Below are 20,151 nucleotides of genomic sequence, written 5' to 3'. Positions count from 1 at the left end.
GAACACTGCGTTGTTATTACTGTGACTTAGAACGTGTGTGGTTACAGCTCCATGCTGTGAATACTGTCAAACAATGTTAGCTGAGTTAGCTGCACACTTGCCAGGAAACTGATGCACTTTATTATTTTAGTGGAAGTGCTATGAAATAGCAATTGCACAGTGCTCATGGCATATTATAAATTAGCAAATCATTGCTAAGTTGCATGCTGTTTTTAGGATGGAATTACACACATTGGCTATGCAGTTACACATTATGGACAGTGAATTTAAGCACTGGGTAAACCCTCAGTAACAGGAAATCTGTTCTTTGATATGTGGATATACTTTTTTTCAAAGACAATAACCAGGTTCAGGTAAGAAAATGACGTTACCTGACTGCATTGCCCAAAGCAACCCAATATGTCATTAGAATAATGTTATAAATTAATATGGATCAATTAATATTGCTTATTCAATTCTAGATTCTATGATGTTAGGATGTTAGGTTTGCTATTCTTTATTGTAAACAGTATTGTCTATTGTTTGACAGCACAGAGAAGGAGAGAGGAGGACAGTGATGGAGACAAAGGTTGAGAGCAGGATTTAATTCCCCACATAGACCCCTGGGAGAGTGACCTGTATAAATGCCACATTCACCTTGGGGGCTGAGCACCCCTGAAGGTCTGATAAAATGTAGAAATCAAACTGTAGTTGATACAGGATGTTAAATATGACAAATGCTATAAAGGAGGGACAAAGACTTAGAGGTGTGGTACAGTTACACATCAATAAGACTGAAGCCACAGTGATTGAGCAGTTTTGGGGTTTTTTTCTAGAATAACTTTGCCACTGGGTGTCATGCTTCTCCTGTCCTGTCGTCGATGCTGATTGGCTGAAACAGCGGCGTCACTCTCTCCGTGCCCCACTGACGTCCCGCACGTTCCCACCATGCAACGGGCGATGTCTGAGCAAAGATGGCGGAAGGAGGAGCGGCTGATCTGGATACCCAGAGAGGAGAGGTCGCGGCACTCTTGAAAACACAGCTAAGAAAGGGAGACACCTGGTAAGACTTGGGCTGAAGCCTTTTCAAAGATGCTGCCGGGTCGTGGGCTGGCTCTGCCGAGGCTGTCAGCGCCATGAAGGATGAGAATGCCGAGCTGACGGGCCGTGTTGACAGTTAGCTCGAAGCTAACGGGACTCTGTGACAGCTTGGCAGGCTAGCGGTGCTTGAGCTAACGCCAGCGGTTAGACTGTCAATGAAGAACAACACACCCCACATATCGTTTAAATGTTTTATTTTGCCTGTTATACTCACCACACCCTAATTACCACCGCGCTTTTTATCTAATGACATTGTCTCGGTGAGTTTTCATATCGTTAGTCTTGTCTAGTTAGCAGGCTAAGCGCTAGCAGGCTAAGCTACCGGAGTTCCAAGCGGTCTGCCAGTCAGTGGGTTCATTCGTAGACTTCAGCAGGGCGGAGTCGGAAAAAAAGCACCTGTCAAAATCACAGAGCCAGCTGGCCAGGCGTGCCGCAACCTGAACTCAACCCCGCTTCCACAGAGCTACTGTTACAACTATCAATCTGTGTAGTGTTCAAGCTACTGACCGCAAGGTAGCCTTCACCTGCTGGAGTACTGCTGTTGAATACGTGAAAAGAAATACACCTTGAGGCCGGATGCTTGTCCCTTGCTCATCTTAAACTGATTGGCAGTGCTCCCTTGATTTAGCAGAGCTGACGCATTACTGTATGCCTCCTCTACAGGTACCTGGTGGATAGTCACTGGTTTAAACAATGGAAGAAATATGTGGGGTATGACAGCTGGGACAAGTACCAGATGGGTGACCAGAATGTCTACCCAGGACCAGTTGATAACTCTGGTCTCCTCAGAGGTAAGACAGATAATGTCCCAGGTTATTACTGTTAGCATCTATCATAAATAGGAGTATATCTCGTAGCTCTCCACCATTCCCTTCCACCACCTGCACTATGACACTTGCACCTTTTTGCTCTTTGCACACCAATTAGTTCCCCTTTCATCCTGTTTCTCAGGTTATCTGTGCATTTTTCTCTTAGTCTTTTAGTTTTTTGTAGCATTTCTGTTTACTGTTTGACCCTTTGTAGCATTTGTATTTATGTCTGTTTGCACTGGAGTACCCCCCCCTGTACCTAAACAAATTCCTTGTGTGTGTGTGTGCACACTCACTTGGCAATAAAGCTCATTCTGATTCTGATTCTGATTTTAAATACTCTGTAGATCTTATGACAGTATAGCTTAATGATTCTGGGAGTAGTAACAAAGAGAATAGAGCAAAAGGGAACAAAACAACATTGTTGATTAGCTGTATAGATGAGGCTTTTGTGGTTTCACAGAAAGCTCTCCAGTATACCTTTTTCTTTCATGTTTTCTGTTGTGTCAGACAGGGGTCAGCAGTGCAACTGACCACATATTGTAGTCCAACTAACCATCCTTCATCTCTCTTTGTCTGCTTCCCTCCCTATAGATGGGGATGTGTTGGCCATTAAGGAGCACCTCATCGATGAGCTGGACTACATCCTGGTCCCCACAGAAGGCTGGAATAAGCTTGTCAGCTGGTATGGACTGACAGAGGGTCAAGAGCCAATTGCACGCAAGGTAGGGGATCAGACATTTGTATAAGACTTAGTGGATATGAAGAGCTCACTGCAGTCAAAATCAAATCAATAGGGCTATTTAAACCAGCAAAAATGCTTTTCTGTGATGCATTGTAGTGGCTGTGGCTATCGAGCTATGGTGTGTATTGTGGCTTGTGTGAGATTGAAAGGAAGAATTATGTGCTTGTAAGAGCATTTGACATCAAGATTTCAGAAATGAAACATAATTGTAAATAGAAACTTCAGGTTTGTACCAATGTTGCTCAACACTGAAATGGCTGTTTTTTGACATTGGGCATTGTGTTCTTGATAACACTGATGAGCATTCACTGCTGCTCAATAGATAGAACAAGAAGAATAGGAAAACGCAGTCAGGTAAAACATTTCTTTTTGTAATGGAGTCCTGTGGGCGTTTGTGTAAACATAAAAACTACTGTTGTCATTTAAAGGTACAAAAGTACCAGTGTTGGCACTTTTCATTCATTTTGCCATTCTTTTTTGTCATAAGCCGCAATTATTTGTTTTTGGGTTAATAAGTATCTGCAAACATTATGGTTGTATGTGTGGTTACAGTTGATTGGGCAGTTTAATATTTCACAATGGCGGCTACAACTGGTCCTGTTCAGTATCAAATCCCCACTTGTCATGATATCATGGCTACGAGAAGAGGGTCCTTTCCCCCTCCGTCTCTATCATTCTCTCTTGTTCCTTCTCCTTCTTTCCATCGACCCTCCCCTTTTGCCATGTATGTTGTGGGATGTATCGGGTAGCTGCAGGGTTTCTATTTTCAGGCAATGTTCTGGATGACTGAAAAGCTACATGGAGCGATCTGCGAGACACAACATGCAGGAGGTTCATTATTAGTTTTGCTCTTTTATTTTTTTAACTTCCTGTTTCTTGGGCGAGATTGTCGTCCTGAGGGACAGTGGGAGCAACAGTGTTAAAAAAGGATTTAGGAAGATTGCAGTCTTCGGTTTGACGATATGTTTTCTGCTGTCCTCTTCTGCTCTGACCGCCAACACCGGTGAAGTGTTCCTGTGTGTCCTTGTTTGTTGAAGTGGAGGAATGCCGGCTGAGGTCACACAGAGAGAAGCAGCGTGAAAGCTTCTGAGCAGAGTGCGAGAGGCATAACCAGTATGGGAGGAGGGGGTGGGTGGGGTAAATGGTTTTGGCTCAGCCCTGATTTGAGAAATTCTGTCAGTTTCGAGATGAGTCAGGCTTTTTGCATTGAACTTACAAACACAAGGGTGTTAAGCTGAAGGATAGGATGGACCTACAGCAGGATTCGGGGTTGAGCTGACAAGTGTCTGGGGGCGAAAATCTGAGCCCTGTGTGTTTGCATGACTACTGCAGGTTCTCAGGGACATTTGTGAAGTTGGTTCTGTGAGTGAGTGTGTGTGTGTTTCAGGGGATTGGCTCAGCGATGAAATAAATAGGCTGGGACCCCTCAGCTGTTTCCACGAGGTGCTGCTAATTTGAGCACTTCGCTCTGCTCCTATCAGGACACTGGATAAGTGGCAACCAGGGCAGCAACTTTGTTATCTAGTAGAAACAGGAGCTAGTACAACACACTATTTACCTGTTAAATTTGCTGTATAAGACAACAGCTAGATAAAAATGCTAGATAGCAAAATAAAATGAGCGCTGCATCTGACTGGCTTGTTCAGCTGCAGGCTTGTCCATGCCCAGTCACATTGTCTTTTTGATAGGTTATGTTGCTAGCTGCCAAACTGAAAAATGCTTTTTTGTATTGTGACAAGCATGAGACTATTTTTCATCTGCTTTAAGGACTTTCACAGGTTAATATAGGGTGACAGCAGAGATTTATCTTTACTACACTGTCCTGTTTTTTTTGCCTTACCCCATGCTTCATCATGTTTAATTTTCAAGTGTTCAGCTAATGAAGTCCAATGACAGTATTAAGAATTATATGGTGTATATTACTTTGCATATATTCAAATGGTTTGTTTTTAATTAATCATGGTTTTGGTATTAAATTGTGTCACTATATGAAAATACCTTTTTCAGGTGGTGGAACAGGGTATGTTTGTGAAGCACTGTAAGGTGGAGGTGTACCTGACGGAACTGAAGCTCTGTGAAGACAGCAACATGGACAATGTGATCACCAGACGCTTCAGTAAAGCTGACACAATAGGTAGGCCTGTGTAACACTAGGTTCACATGAACTCAGATATAACATATAAGATATAACATTGATCTTACTTTGCATTCAGTTTTTTTCTGGACACACAAAGAAAATGGTTTAAATGTGACTAGAACTGTTATGCTTTTGCTGATAAAGTACAGAAGATTTATAGACCTAAACACATTCAGACACATGCTGTTCACAGTCACAAAAGATAATAATTACACAGTGGTAGTAAATGTGATCAGCTCTTGCTTTGTGATTGAAGATCTGTTATGGAGTCTCTTCACTTTCCTTTCTACAATTAAGCATAGGTGAAGTCCTGACTATTTCTGTCTTTAACTTTTAAAATCCTCACTAATCTAATCTTTTTTGTGATAATATTCACCCTTTGCTGCAGACATGATAGAGAAGGAAATGAGGAAGCTTTTTAGCATCCCTGATGAGAAGGAGACCAGGCTGTGGAACAGGTACATGAGCAACACCTTTGAGCCTCTCAATAAACCTGATAGCACCATCCAAGATGCTGGCCTCTACCAAGGACAGGTAGGACATTTTCTGTTTTGTCATGAAACTTTTACAATGTGATAACATTTATATCATCCTGTCGAATTTCTTTCCTGAAAATGATCAAATATTTTGAAAAAATCAACATAAAGGTGTTCAAATATAATTCGCTATGTAGTCAGCTTTTAAGTAAAATAAGCTTAAGCTTCAATAATTGGATTCTTTATTTTTTCGTATTTGTGTTCTCTGCCCGTCAGACCCCTGAATTCCCATTATATCCAACAGGTTATCATGACCAGCAGAGGGCACAATAACTTATGACAGTATCACGTTCAGTCAACCAACAACTAAATGAATAAATGGTGCTGCTGCTTTTTGGTGCTCTGTTCTTTAAAAGGTACCTCTCTGTAGGTGGTACTCTTGTCATTAATGTTATTACTGCTCCTACGGTCTGCTCCATTTCTCTCCAGGGTATTTTAAGCACCAAAAAGAACTCGACACAGGGTTGTTAGAGCGAGAGACACAACAAATGTAAAACCTGAGGTAATGGAGAATAGCAGCAAATAACCCTGTTCATGGGGTTATTTTTAAATTACCCTTTACATTCAAGATGAAGTTGTGCTGAGACAATATAGTAAGTGTCTTCTAATGAGATGGTTACAACTTTGAGACCCACAACATTTTTCAGCTGCCATGGGATTCAACCTCTTCTTGTAAGCTGCTTAGTAATGAACACACAGGCTCTGGCAGCTGCTTGACAGTTGACTCAAAAACAGGTTAATTTAGCCGCCTGGTTCCAATGAGCCACCTCAGATCAGAAGGCTCTTCTCTTCACAATAGCTGAAAAGAATTGGTTTGCCTTGGACAAATCCTTACTCAACCAAAGCACAAATAGATCTATTTCATTCATCCTGTATGTAATACAAACAAAAATTTCAGCTGCAGCAGTAATAGGTTGTTATCCTGTAGTTCAAAATACATATCTCAGCTTTCAACCAGCTCTGTGCTTTTAAAAAGTCAAGATATATGCAACTTATTTGCTCAGAGTGCAAATAAGCAAATGCTTAAACAGTATAGTTTTTAAAGCAATAAAGAAATAAGCAGTTTTCTCTGTGCTGTCCCCCACAGGTTCTTGTAATAGAGCAGAAGAATGAGGATGGCACATGGCCCCGGGGCTGCACGGCACCCAAGTGAGTGAATGCCACAACCTTTGGCTTATGTTTGTTTGTTGGCTGAAGGAAGAAGTGACCACAGAACTGGACTGCAGGTTCCAAACTGTATTCAAAGATCCTCCATAGGCAGTGTATTATTAAATTGCTAGTATTTTTTATTTGGTCATTTTGAAGGAAAACAAAGTAATATGAAATGACACAGCACCAGAATTCTGTGTCTGGGAGCTGAAACCCCATTCAGTCATCTTGCCATTTGAAACTGCAACATTTAAAGCCTGAAAGTTTCTCTACTATGTCATTAAAGCACCTCATCATCTTCAAAAAAAATCCTCCTCTCTATGACTTTGCTTAACCTTCTTTTGCTGACATATCGCTCTATTTATTTTAATCCATCCGTTTTATTTAATGGATGCTCGCACACCTTTTTAGAACAGCTCCTTATTTTATCTACTCTAACTCATGATCTATTCTTTATCTTTTTGAAGGTCATCTGGTGCTTCCAATCTCTCTGCTTTGCCAAAGATCTCGCCTTCATCTCTCACAAACAATCATAACAGCAGCTTCAACAGCAGGAAGTAAGGCTTAGTAGTGGGTTGAATAGCTGAGGGGTGGGCGCGGATGCCAACAGCCAGAGATGGAGCCTGGAGGTGTAGCTCAGCGCAGACCTTCACATTAATTGGGCTGGAATTTCCAATCGAATGGACTCATAAAATGGTAGTGGGCTAAAGACATCTGTAGAAATTCTTGCTTAAATGAAGTGAATGCAGTTTGAGCCATGCAATTTCTTCCTCAGTGCCATTCTGTTCACACAATCTACAGTTCAGTCATACCTATAGAAGCAGTATCCCAGTGTGAAATTTGTCAAACTTTGCTTTGTTCAGGCCCTTCTCTGGCTGTGGGTTGGGGATTAAAACTATCCCCTGATGATGCAGTTTCAGTTGTAATAGCTGATATCAGGGAAGGGCAATGGGTTTACCAGGGATTGATCTTTTTGGAGTTTTCTTCAGTAACAGCAGTGCTCTCTATAAATGGATGCTGGTGCTTCTGGGTGCCTTAGTCAGCCTTTAATTATGTTAGTTAACAGTCAGCATCTGGTTGTCTCCCTGATTGATTGAGCTCTAGCTAGGGCTGCATGATTATGATAATTGTTTTATCTCCGTTAATGTGTCCCACAAGGTCTTGGTTTCACCCTTACTGTATAAGTTAATTCATGAAAATCTCATTATATGCTTTAATGTGCAGCTCTAGTGCTGGTGAAGTAGCTTTATTGTATTTTACCATCTTTGCACAAGAGACAGAAGTGATCCAAGTGTTGTGTTGCATGTGTGGTCAAATCCCCAAAACCTCTCAAATAATAATCAGATATGCCAAAATTAATTACAGTGCAGTTTCATTTCAGCTTTAAGTCAGTTTTATGAGTTCGTTGCTATTGAGCCTGATGAAGGTTTGCCTGTAAAGCAGTGGGGCCCTGGGGTGCTGTCAGTCCTCTTGTAGAGAGCACTGCTTGACTGTGGGTGGAGCTTTCTGCCTCTCCTGTCCAGGAGACTTCACTGTACCCTCCTTTTACTTAATCTGTGGGATTTACTGCATGCTGGAGTGTGTTTGTGTGTGTGCCCCGTAGATGTAGACACTCTGCATCACATTTCTTAAGGCTGTTGGAATGGAGAAATAATAGCCAAAGGTCACCCAAAAAATCAATATTGATAAAGAGGGAAGGTGTTGAAGTGAACTCAATCTCTCCTTCCAACAATTACTTTCTGTACTGTAAAAAATAACTTTACTAGGCTTAGAGTTGGGAATATGGTTTAACATTGTCATTCCAGTTCTTGTTTAAAAGGGTGCAGACATCTTTCTCTGCGCAGTGTTGGTGGATTGTGGGATGCAGAGTGAATGACTTAGGGAAATTCTTCACTCCCAGCAGCTCCCCAGTCCCTGATTCACTGTAGTGCCAGTGTTGTCATTTCCTCTCAAATATGCATGAGGCCTCTTTTTCCTATGAAGTCTTCCTGCATTACATAACACTTGTCTTTTTGATTTTGCGGTTTTAGCCTGGTCCTTTAGCTTCAGTAGCAACACTCTGTAACAGCAGTGTCACTGTTACAAGGCAGTGTCCCCTGGACCTGGCAGGCCGCCCCCTCCTCTCTCTCTCTCTCGCTCTCTCTCTCTCCCCCTCTCTCTCCCTCTCCCTCTCTATGTCTACCAGTCTCTTTACCTCTCCTATCTCTTGAGCTCATTGCGATGCACATGTTCTGCAGTCTAAATGACCTTCAGAATACATTTCATCTCCTTCTGCTCCCCTCATTGCCTCATCTCCACACCCAGTGATGAAACCATCCCCTTTTTCTGCCTTTTACTTTATTTATTTAGACCCTCCCCTTTAAAAGCTTTCATGCACACTGCCATGGCATATTAAAGCTGACGAAAGCGGGAGTGTCAGAGTGTGTGCTTCACTACTAACACTACTAACATTGGCACAGAGTGCATTTTAACAAGAGGGGGAAAATGAGTGCAAAAATTTGTTAGTGTGTTGGGATGAGGGGGCTACAGTGCAAGTGTAAGAAAAGCAAGTAAACTGTGTGTTGACATGAGTGAATGTATTAATGTGTGTGCATGTATGTAAGATAGAGAGGTAGAGAGGTAGAGAGCTAATTAAGGGAGTCAAGCTTGTGAATACTGCAGCCTCAGCTGGATGCAGTGGATCAGCTGTTCCCTCCATCCCCATCTCATTTGTCTTCTGTTAAGCCCCCCCCCCCCCCCCCCCCTTTGTACTGTCTGCCCCTCCCCTTATTCTCTCAGCCTCTTCCTCCCTCTCTCTCTCTTTCTGTGCACCTCTAGCTTCAGTAGCAGTAGTCCTGAGCATCCTTGCTGCTGCTGATGCTGCTATAAATATCTGCTGGTAGCCGTAGAGCGGCAGAGAGCAGCAGGCAGGCCAGAGGGAGGAGCAGAAGACCAGAGGACAGGACAGGACATCTGTGGCAGAGGATAACAAGATGATAGGTAGTCGGGCCCGAAAAAGAAGAAGGGGGGAGAAGAGAAGAGAAGAGGGCGACTGCTTAGTTAGCTTTAGGAAAGAGTGTGATTTTGCCTGTGGTTTGGTTGTTGGCTTATGCTAGACTTGAAAGTCAGATGTAGGTCTAAACTTGGTCTGGACTGAGTCGAACCTGCTGCTGAGTTGAGCTGAGGGAACATTAGGACTCAACAGTGGATGACTGGAGGTGAACTTTCCTCCCAGGCCTCTAAAAACCAGGATTTGCATCCGCTGGATTCAAACTCAAGCCCATCTAGGCTACGGGTTGTTTAGTTTCATGCGGACATGTGGGCTGGCATGGGCCGGGGTGGGGCTGAGATGTCATGCTCCTGTGTTGCTGGTGGTGCCTGAGGCCTGAGGCGGTGGAGCTGGACAGCAGGAGGGTGGACCACCGTGTGTTGAACTGCGAGGCCACTGCTTCCACCGCCATCACAGCGGTTTCCCTTGACCAGTGGGAGCCAGAAACAACCAGCACTGTGTTGCAGCCCTCCCAAAGGTCGGCTGATTGCTGCAGCTCTCTGCTTGTCTAGAGAGGGACTCTTTTCTGTGGGGTCCATAGGTTTGGATTGTAGTTTGCTCTGTGGTTGGAAAGAAGATAGAGTATAACCTTGTGGTGTTTTATAGTCTTTTGAGTGCATTAACCTTGATAAAATTACAGTGCTTGTATTACATTTACATGTACAATATTATTCCCATGACATTTTCTTAGCTGGTAGAATTTTAACCAATGTATTCCCAACCCTATATAACCTGCCTTTTTGTGCATTTGTATGTTTATTGCACAGTGTGAAGAATTCGAGCTACAGTCTTTCATCCTACCACCCATACAGCAACAGCTATGATTACTCAGATCAGAGCAGGCAGAGTGAGCGCTCAGGCCTCTGTGGACTCTCCAACTTGGGCAACACCTGCTTTATGAACTCTGCCGTGCAGGTAACAAGCATGTCATCAGGGAGCTCTGCACACTTCTAGGAAAATATACTAAATTATTTCAACATTTTGTTCACAAGAGTCTAGAGGAATTTGTGCAGAAATATGTGTGACTGCTCATAAACCTAGATGTATATGAATGTGTTGAATACGGATGCTTTCGTGGTTTGTGCCTGGAGAGACAAATCTCCCCAAATCATGGTGCTACGTATGTAAAAACTAATTGCATTATTGAAGCTGTTCTGCAGGCTGGTTGGCCAGCACGTTTTTTTTTTTTTTTTTTTGTCACCATCAGTATAAGTGTATATTTTGACATGGAATTAAATAAAGAACGCTGCATTTGAAAAGCAGATTTGGTGAAGAGCCCAAATTCCTCCTCTGCTAATTATTGTCCTCTCCTGCTTTTGTGCCCCCCTCAGTGTTTAAGCAATATCCCTCCACTGACAGAGTACTTCCTCAAAGACAAGTACACAGATGAGCTGAACGAGGACAACCCGCTGGGCATGAAGGGGGAGATTGCCAGAGCCTACGCAGAGCTTATCAAGCAGCTGTGGTCGGGCAAATACAGCTATGTCACCCCGAGGCCTTTCAAGGTGACTATCTGGGAAACACATGATATTCTCTGAACATTTTTTATACAGTACATTTACAAACAAGAAAAGGAGCAGACCTATTTTGGCCTGACATACCAGTGTATAAGCCTGTGGATTACTAGAACCAACTGATTTTTGTGATTGTGTGGGTGTGTTAAAGGTTTTAAAATGAGGAAATCAACATTTTTAATCTTTGAATATCTGTTAGACCTAAATCTCTGAATGGCTGGTAATCCTAAGATCAGAAATATGTGGCTAACACAGTGCATGAGTATATGGAGCATAGTATTTTTGGGAGGAACTCTTCAGTCTATAACACTAAAACTGCTCGACTCTTGCTGAGAGCACCTAAGTATGTGATTGTGAGAATAGACCTAATTTCATTTTATGGGTTTCGAGTATTGAGCAGAATGTGTCCTAGAGTTTCTTTTTTCTTTGCGTTTTGTGCTTCTACATTTTTGTGTTTTCCCACGGTCCAGACCCAGGTGGGCCGCTTTGCCCCCCAGTTCTCGGGCTACCAGCAGCAGGACTCCCATGAGCTGCTGGCCTTCCTCCTGGACGGCCTTCATGAAGACTTGAACCGCATCAGGAAGAAGCCCTACATCCAGCTCAAGGATGCTAATGGAAGGCCTGATAAGGTGAGAGACCAGCATTGGGTTCATTTTCATTTTGCAAACTTTCTAATTTTCACAGTCTGTTTTAAAAGCTGCTCTGTGTTATGCTGTTGGTCACAGGTGGTGGCAGAGGAGGCATGGGAGAACCACATAAAGAGAAATGACTCCATCATAGTGGACATCTTCCACGGCCTCTTCAAGTCCACCCTGGTCTGTCCTGTGTGCTCCAAGGTCTCTGTGACTTTCGACCCTTTCTGCTACTTGACCCTGCCACTTCCCATGAAGAAGGAGCGGACACTGGAGGTGTATCTGGTCAGACTGGACCCTCTGACCAAACCCACACAGGTAACATGCAAATAGAAATGCATGTTACCTGCAAGCATAGTACCAAAGTGTTATGATTTCATGTGAAGGCAGTAGATAACAGCCATGTGTTTCTGTTTCAGTACAAGCTCACGGTGCCAAAGGTGGGCTACATCTCTGACCTCTGTACCTCCCTCTCCATCCTGTCTGGGGTGCCTGCTGAGAAGGTATAAACATCACACTCAGCTCACTGCTGTGTTAATAACATCACACTATAATACCGACTAATCTTCTCAGAGAGCACAGACCAAAATAGATTGTCAGTGCCCACCCAGCTTCAGCAGCCAGTGGGGAAAATGCAGTATCTTTTTCTTAGATCAAGATGAGAATAGGGAGCTGAATAAAAAGATGAGAGAAAAATAAATACAAAGGGCGACAGTTTTTTTTTTTTTTTTTTTAAATTCTGCAATTATAATTCATGCATTCTAAGCACAAAAACTACCTTGAGGGTAATGCAACTCGGATCCCATACCAGTTAATTAAGTCCAAAAAACTTTTTACAATCTTAAATATAATAAATAACCTTAGGGATAGATTCATGCAAGTTCAGCCATTTTTATCATTTTTTCTTGGCTGTGTTTTGTCTGTCTCTTATCTCCCAGATGATTGTAACTGACATCTACAACCACCGTTTCCACCGGATCTTCGCCACCAATGAGAACCTTAGCAGCATCATGGAGAGAGATGATATCTATGTGTGAGTGTCAGTGTTGGATAACAAGCGAGCTCTTGTTCTCTAAAGTTCGATTATAGCAACGGTCCTGTCTAAAGTATGATTACAACCAGGCCGTATTCATGTGAAATCTTTGACTCTCTAATTAATTGTATATTGTCAAAAGTGTAGCTTTAAGCTTGTTAAGTAGCTTCAGTTATGGTTTATTTCAACACTTCCCTATGTATTTATGTGGGTGTGCTTCATTGACTGATGTTTGACTTGAGAGATTTAAGGCACACTCTAGTTGGTTGTCCACCAATTTAAGTCCCTTTATTTTCCAATGATATAGATATACAGTAATGAGAATGTCACTGGTCACTCTTGCTGCTTATTCTGTGTCAACTCAAAACTGACGACACTCTCTGTAGATTTGAGGTGGCGGTGAACAGGGTGGAGGACACAGACCATGTTGTGATCCCAGTGCACCTTAGGGAGAAGTACAAACAGTCGGGCTACAACCAAAGCAGCACGCCGCTGTTCGGACAGCCCTTCCTCATCGCTGTCCCCAGAACCCTCAGCGAAGACAAACTCTACAACATGCTGCTCCTGCGCCTCTGGTAGGGCCATGTTTCTCTGTGTCTAAAAATACAGTTACTGTGGGAAATTGGCCCAAGTCACTTGAGCAGTATCCAAAAGATCTTAGAATGATGATATTATAATTTTGAAAAATTCCTTGTACAAAAGTAGCTGTAAATAGAAATGGTTTTGTGTTTGCAGCCGGTTTGTGCGATCTTCAATAGAGGAGGATGAGGAGGATTGTGAAGAGACACAGTCATCCAAACAACACACTGTCAATGGTAATGCCACTAATGGACTGCTGGAAGAGGGGTCACCGAGTGAGTGCACAGATACATTAAAAAAGAAATATTTTCCATAAACCTTTACCTTTTGCAGTGCTTTTACTCGTACCGTGTAGCATTTGTTGTTGAAAGTTATTATTCCTTAGAAGCTTCAGAGGTGTTTGACAAACTGCTGTGTCGTTCTCCAGGCGAGATGGAGACTGACGAACAGGACGATGAGTCCAGTCAGGATCAGGAGCTGCCCTCTGAGAATGACAACAGCCAATCAGAGGACTCTGTGGGTGGGGACAACGAGCTGGAGAACGGTGTGGTTGGTCCACAGAACTCCACCAAAGGCCACCAGACGGCTGGGCACACCAGAAAGAGACTTTTTACATTCCAGTTCAATAACATGGGCAAAACAGATTTCTCACTCATCAAGGAGGACACGAGGCAGATCCGCTTTGATGAGGGACACCTCCGACTAAGTGGTAGGTATTTATTAAGAAACGGGTAAATTAAGAATAAATTTTAAGAGAAAATTAAATTTCCTCAAAAAATTGTCTCAAATTTAAAATTCAAGCAGAGTATCAACAGATTTGTAAACCAACATTCAAGTGGTGTTCATATGTTTACAAATTATCCTGTGAATGTGAATGAAATAAGAGAACGTGGTATGAATGTACAATAAAATTAGAGATGACTCATCAGATTTGTGTTACCCACCTTTTCACAGACCGCTCTTACCTCTCCTTGGACTGGGAACCGGAGATCAAAAAGAAATACTTTGATGAGACTGTTGTCGAGGTAAAGCCAATAACAGAAATAAGGATGTGCTCTGACACAGATATCACTTTTTACAGTGTAGCAGAGCAGCTGGGTCACATATTAGCACAAAAGCAGTCTCCCATTGTGGTATGAAATATGGCACCGTGGCCTAGACAGAAGCAGCAGCGAGTCCTAGTGACAAGCTTGTACTGAAAAGGTCACAGGTTTGATGGCTGGGAGCCAGTGCATCTTTAAAAATGGTGTCAAAACCACCAATTTGCTCATTACAAGACTCAGTGAATAAGCATGTTTGACAACTGAAATGTAAATGCAACACTGTTATGTGTTCTCCCTCATAGATTTTAATTTAAGTCAGGTTTCAAAATAGTTTTTAAAAATGTAGTTTTGGAGAGGGACATAATATTATGTGTGTGGAAAGCAGTGCTATGAGAGGTGTTTTCTAACTCTGTGTGTGTGTGTCACTGAGAGTAGGACTTTGACAAGCATGAGAGCATGGAGTACAAACCTCAGAAGAAGGCTTTTTTCAAGCTGAAGGACTGCATCGAACTGTTCACCACAAAGGAGAAACTGGGAGCAGAGGACCCATGGTGAGGAACACTCACTGCACAGACAAATCAAGGTACAAGCAGCACCACTACATGTGTGGCTACCTGTTAACCTGAACTGGATGTTCGGTCCCGTAGGTACTGTCCGAACTGTAAGCAGCACCAGCAGGCTACGAAGAAGCTGGACCTGTGGTCTCTGCCGCCAGTGCTGGTGGTCCATCTCAAACGCTTCTCCTACAGCCGCTACATGAGAGATAAACTGGACTCGCTTGTTGATTTCCCACTCAGGTACACTCTCAGAGGAAAGGCCATTCATCACTGGAGCAGAACACTGCATTTTCAGCAATAGTTATTGTTTCTGTTTTCCCATGGTCACCATACATCATTGGACACAGCACAGCATATTAAAAATATATATCCATACATTCTTATGCATGTGAAGTATGTGCTTATTATCAAAGATTTAAAGATTTATTTCAGTAAAATGTGCTCGTCTTGTTGGTTTTCATGGGTGATCATTTACCACTGGTCACTGCTGTTGGGCATTTCTATAATTCAGTGTTTAAATTTGCATATTATGATGCAGGAACCAAATAATAATCACAGAACTGCCTTTTTTTGTTTTTACTGGTGTTTGTGCTGTGTTGTTACCTGCTTTCAACATGATGCTATACACAGCCCCATGCACATCACATACATGGCATGATGTGTTTGGTGTTTTCCCCTCAGAGATCTGGACATGTCTGAGTTTCTGATCAACCCCAACGCTGGGCCCTGTCGCTATGACCTCATCGCTGTGTCCAACCACTACGGCGGGATGGGTGGAGGTCACTGTAAGACTCCCATACTCATCACAGAGCTTTTCACATTTTTCCACATCTGACAACTGTTTTTTGTTACACACATTATTATTATGATCATAGTATGTTAATTTGTTTTGCTTGCAGACTCATATGAGTGTGCAATCTAATGCTCACCTTCGCTTTTCTTAGGCTATATTTATTTATACACCAACACTTAACATTGTCAGTATAAACACGGCATCTGTCACACACCTGATAGTAACAGTTGAAGCAGGATAACAAGCTGGATGCGTGCTGTGCGTAGATCCTCATCATGCTTTTCAGTGTAGTTTTGTATGTGTTGATGTTGTTTTTGTATGCGAGTTGTTCCTGGAGTTTTGAATGTGTGAAATTACACTTTAACACATTATAAAGTACTTCATAACACAGCAAGTCAGTGTTCAAAAGTACACCTAAAAGAATAAAACCTGTGTAATACTACTGTCTTTTAATCTGGTCCTGCTCAGATACTGCTTATGCTAAGAACAAAGATGATGGAAAGTGGTACAACTTTGATGACAGCAGTGTGTCTCCCGCCAACGAAGATCAAATAGTGGTGAGTGTCATCAGTCCTACAGTATGTTACTCCCAGAGAAGGTTGGGGGAAGGTTTGGAACAGTTCTTGATATACAGCAATTGGAAACCTGCTGTTTTGGACAATAAAACCTTTTCTGGATAAGTCATAACAAAGGGAATTCTGTGTGCGTCTCTGATCAGCTGTGTTTGTGTGCGTCTTCTTTCAGTCCAAAGCAGGCTACGTGCTGTTCTACCAGCGCCAGGACACGGTAAAAGGCACCGGCTACTTCGCTCTCGACCGTGAGGAAGAAGAGGAAGACGAGGAGGAGGAGGAAGAAGAGGAAGAGGACGGGGAAGAGGAGGAGAACGACGGTGAGGAGAGACAACAGAGGAAGCCCGCCGCCTCTGCGGCCGGCGCAGCTGCTCAGAGCGACGAGGAAGACCTGAATGAGAACCGGCGCGGGAAGAACGACAACGAGCCGGGAGTCCACGATGAAGAGGAGGAAGAGGAGGAACTGGCGCCCAATCGAGATGTCACCATGAAAACCAACTGAGGCAAACGTGGACACAGATAAATGGAGAGAGAGAGACTGATATCTTTCCATCCAAAGCCATATGGACACACAGCATGGCAGCGGGCGCAACCAGTCCCACCCAGTGGCTCGGACTCAGCCATCAACAGGCGGAGCCACTGTGGGGGTGGCGGCTGTTTGGTCAGGGAGCTGCCACCGTACGCAACTCTAAGAAATCAGGGCCCTCCTCTGTGGTTGAATCACTGTGTGTGTGTGTGTGTGTGTGGGAGAGTGTGTGTGAGTGTGTGTGTGTGTCTGTCTGTGTCGCCACATCCTTCCATTTAGGATTAGCTTGCTGAACAACACTGGGAATTGATTTCGAGGCTTCATGGTATGTCAGTGCCACTCTCTGACTCCCTCAGCTTTTTGTGTTTTTTTTTTTTTTTAAGATATTTTTGAGAGCAATGCATTGTTTGCATATCATCTTAGTATCCTTAGTATCCTTTAGGTTTTTAAAATATTTTAAACACTGAATTATATTTAGTCTTCATGATGTGCCGACAAACGTTGACCTTGCACAATCACAGACCATCCACTTTTGTTTATGAATTATTGTCAGACATGCTGCAGTTTAACACTGATCCCTCAGAGAGCTTTCTGACAGAAAAATCTTAGGAAGCTGCCTTTAGGAAGGCAGTGGTGTCTAATGTCTAGACTTAAAGAGAAGAGGCTCCATTAGCTGTGGGTCAAACAGCCACACTGTCCTAGCTTTGAGCTGCTGTGTGATTTTGCATTTTTAGATAAGGGTACGAACCTTTAAGGTCCTGCTTTTGCTATCTTTGGTCTCTTCTAGTGATCATTTCTGTTTCTTAGAAACCTAAAATAAAGCAGGATAGAGATGTTACCCAGCTGACTTTGCATAATAACCAAACATTTAGTATTTGTGCATATTTTAGCTGCAGGAATGAAGAAGTGTGTTAAAATCCAGAAGCTCTCTGTCTTAATGAACTCAATATAGCATGAAGGGATTCCAGCAAATATCTTTTTTTTAAGTTAGCTGGCAGACATGAGTGTCTTCAACTCTCCCCCTTAACTTGTACTTCATTGGTAGTGTTAAAAGCTTTACCGTGGCTCTGCGGTCTTCGTCCTGTTGGAGGCACTGTGAGATTAGGACCACAGGTGATTTCGCTGACATCAGAATGCATCGTGTCTTGTTTGGATCACCGCTGCCTTAACTCTTAATCTCTCACCAGTCGCCTTTTTTTTCTTTCTTTCTTTGCACCAGCATTATTACACCGTCTTTTTTTTTTTTCACGGCCCCCTTCCACATGCACCATCACGCCAGCAAGAATGTCAATCTGATTTGCTTGTTATATCGCAGCCATATCATTTCAAATAGATGTTTTTTTTTACAAACCCACAAGAGGGCCAGAATGTATGCTGAATGGAATGAACACTGACCAGATGTATGTGGTTAATACCTTTGGATTCTTTATAGGGCCGGATATGTTTGTTCGTTTGTTTTCCCCTTCTTTTGTAATGGCTCCTTTTCTTGGATTTGGTTGAATGTGACAGTAGGGACTTGTTCACTTTTGATATTAGTTGTGTGAATTAATGAGTACTGCTGAATGCGTTCCTTTCCGTAGGAGGGGGAAACGCTTCTTTGTGGGCCTGAGCTTTGAGGATGGGTGGCAGGGAGGGGCGGGGGAGGGACGAACTGAAAACTGTGGGGTGAGTTCGCCTGAAAAGCCGTTCAGCTTTCGGGATCATGATAACAGTGGCAGATCGTTGCAGGATACTCCTCCATCGATGTAACTCACGATGAAGCTCTGTTCTCCATGGTGGAGTGTTCAGCTTTTTGTTCTTCCTGTTACGTCCATTGTGATCAGTGTTGGCGTACCTATCATTTGCCTCAGACTGTTAGATGTGCACCCTATGCCTTTCTGAGCATCTCTGTGCTTTGACTTCAGTGGACTCCAGCTGTTTTTCGGCGACTCACCCCATCGTGTCTGAGTGAGATGTGATTGCTACTATAGGCTTATACAATACTGTACATAAGAGTTCACTCTGTGAGTGCACATTTGATAAAGTTTATTTATTTATATGTAAGCATTTAATAATAAACAGACAATATATTTAAAACCTTGGCAAGACCTCAGATGTCGGGGGGGGAAATGTGGCTCGACTCCACACGTACACACTAGTTTGCAAAGTCTTGCCTGTGCTCTCGTCAGGGAGGGGATATTTTTTAAAAAAAAGGATGGTTCTGCCATTTTGGGACACTTTTTGTAAAAATAATCCAGACATCCTTGCATGATGACATAATGAGGGTTTCCAGGTTTGGCTGCACTTCAGTTCACTTGGGTTTACATTTGAAATGTGCATGTGTATTTATACACAATCTTCAATAAAGTTGTGTAAAGCGTCCTGGGGGTCCTGCTCTGCTTTTCTCTCCCTGTGTCTGGGACTGTTTATTTGTATGCTTGTCTCATTTTCTTACTAGACTGCCATCACTGTCTATTCTTCAAAAATGACTGAGGAGACACTGTAAATTCTTTTACATGTAGATAGAAATAAGAGCCCTCTGAGGTGTGTCTGTTATTTTTTTATTGCAGGTATGTTTGCAGTTTGTACTGAGCTGCAGTGGAGGAGCAGGGTTCACTTTGCATCAGGTGAGAATATGTCTTTTTCTTTTTTTTTTAATATATGACTTCACTTTGAAGTGTGAAATTGTGACGGTATTTTTAAACTTTTATTTCCTGACACTGTTTTAAAGGACACATTGATAATGACCATAATTGTTAGTTGCACCTCAAAGAGAAAAAGAATCTGCCACAAAAACATGTGCTAAATACCAGTTAAAATGGAAGAATTAGAATCCAAATATCTATTTTATCTATTTTCCGCCACATTACACACCGTGTCCTTGTGATTTCGTTCAACTGACACTTTTCGCCCCTGATGAGCTGCTGAAAACACAAATTGTATAACATGCTGCCGGCTCCGACCAGCTGATGGCGCTCTCGGACAGCTTCTCTCAAAAGCTCTTGTTTTCGAAGAACCCGTCAGAGTGAGACCTCCGCGTTTTCTCTCATCTCTAGTCGTGCTTACGCCCGTCCTGACGTTCCCCCGCGAATTTTATCCACGCCGCTCCGCCAGATCCACTCATTTGCCCACACCTACGTGACATGCGGCGTATGCGGCGAGAACGGAGCGGAGAAAATCGCGCAGCACTCCGGCGTGGATTTACATATTTTATTCTGCTATAATTTCACTGGATTTGCAACTTTCTCTCCCGACGCAGAGAAACAGACGGTAGATTATAAAAGAGGCTGCTGCAGGTTGGATGCAAGGTGAAGGATGAATGAGGAGTCGGTGTGGGATTATGCTTTTTCTCATATCCTACAAAATTCCGTTCATGTGGAATGACTGTGAGTTATTGGGACTTTTTATTGTCTCGTTTCAATGAAAAACGTTTTTTCTAATA

At 42.8% G+C, this 20,151-nt stretch overlaps 1 protein-coding gene across 7 annotated transcripts; it reads left to right on the top strand.

Annotated features, from left to right (window-relative positions):
- Positions 1-937: 937 nt before the first annotated feature.
- usp15 (ubiquitin specific peptidase 15) lies at positions 938-19,091 on the top strand. 7 transcript variants are annotated; one of them, XM_026326641.1, is made up of 22 exons: positions 938-1,042; positions 1,744-1,871; positions 2,484-2,614; positions 4,642-4,768; positions 5,160-5,305; positions 6,395-6,456; positions 6,924-7,013; positions 10,252-10,399; positions 10,816-10,989; positions 11,469-11,627; positions 11,724-11,948; positions 12,050-12,133; positions 12,569-12,663; positions 13,050-13,238; positions 13,399-13,517; positions 13,670-13,951; positions 14,197-14,267; positions 14,721-14,836; positions 14,933-15,082; positions 15,524-15,627; positions 16,104-16,192; positions 16,380-19,091. In XM_026326641.1, the coding sequence occupies exons 1-22, from the start codon at positions 954-956 to the stop codon at positions 16,704-16,706; spliced, it is 3,105 nt and encodes a 1,034-aa protein (XP_026182426.1). In that variant the 5' UTR covers positions 938-953; the 3' UTR covers positions 16,707-19,091. The 7 variants fall into 7 exon arrangements, with proteins under 7 accessions (XP_026182426.1, XP_026182427.1, XP_026182432.1 ...); XM_026326642.1 differs by lacking the exon at positions 6,924-7,013; XM_026326643.1 differs by lacking the exons at positions 938-1,042; positions 1,744-1,871; positions 2,484-2,614 and adding an exon at positions 3,318-3,465.
- Positions 19,092-20,151: the final 1,060 nt, after the last annotated feature.

This window comes from Mastacembelus armatus, chromosome 23, assembly GCF_900324485.2.
Source record: "Mastacembelus armatus chromosome 23, fMasArm1.2, whole genome shotgun sequence".
NCBI classification, from domain to species: Eukaryota; Metazoa; Chordata; class Actinopteri; order Synbranchiformes; family Mastacembelidae; genus Mastacembelus; species Mastacembelus armatus.
Note: the sequence above shows the minus strand (reverse complement) of the source record. Positions and strands in the feature narration are given on the sequence as shown.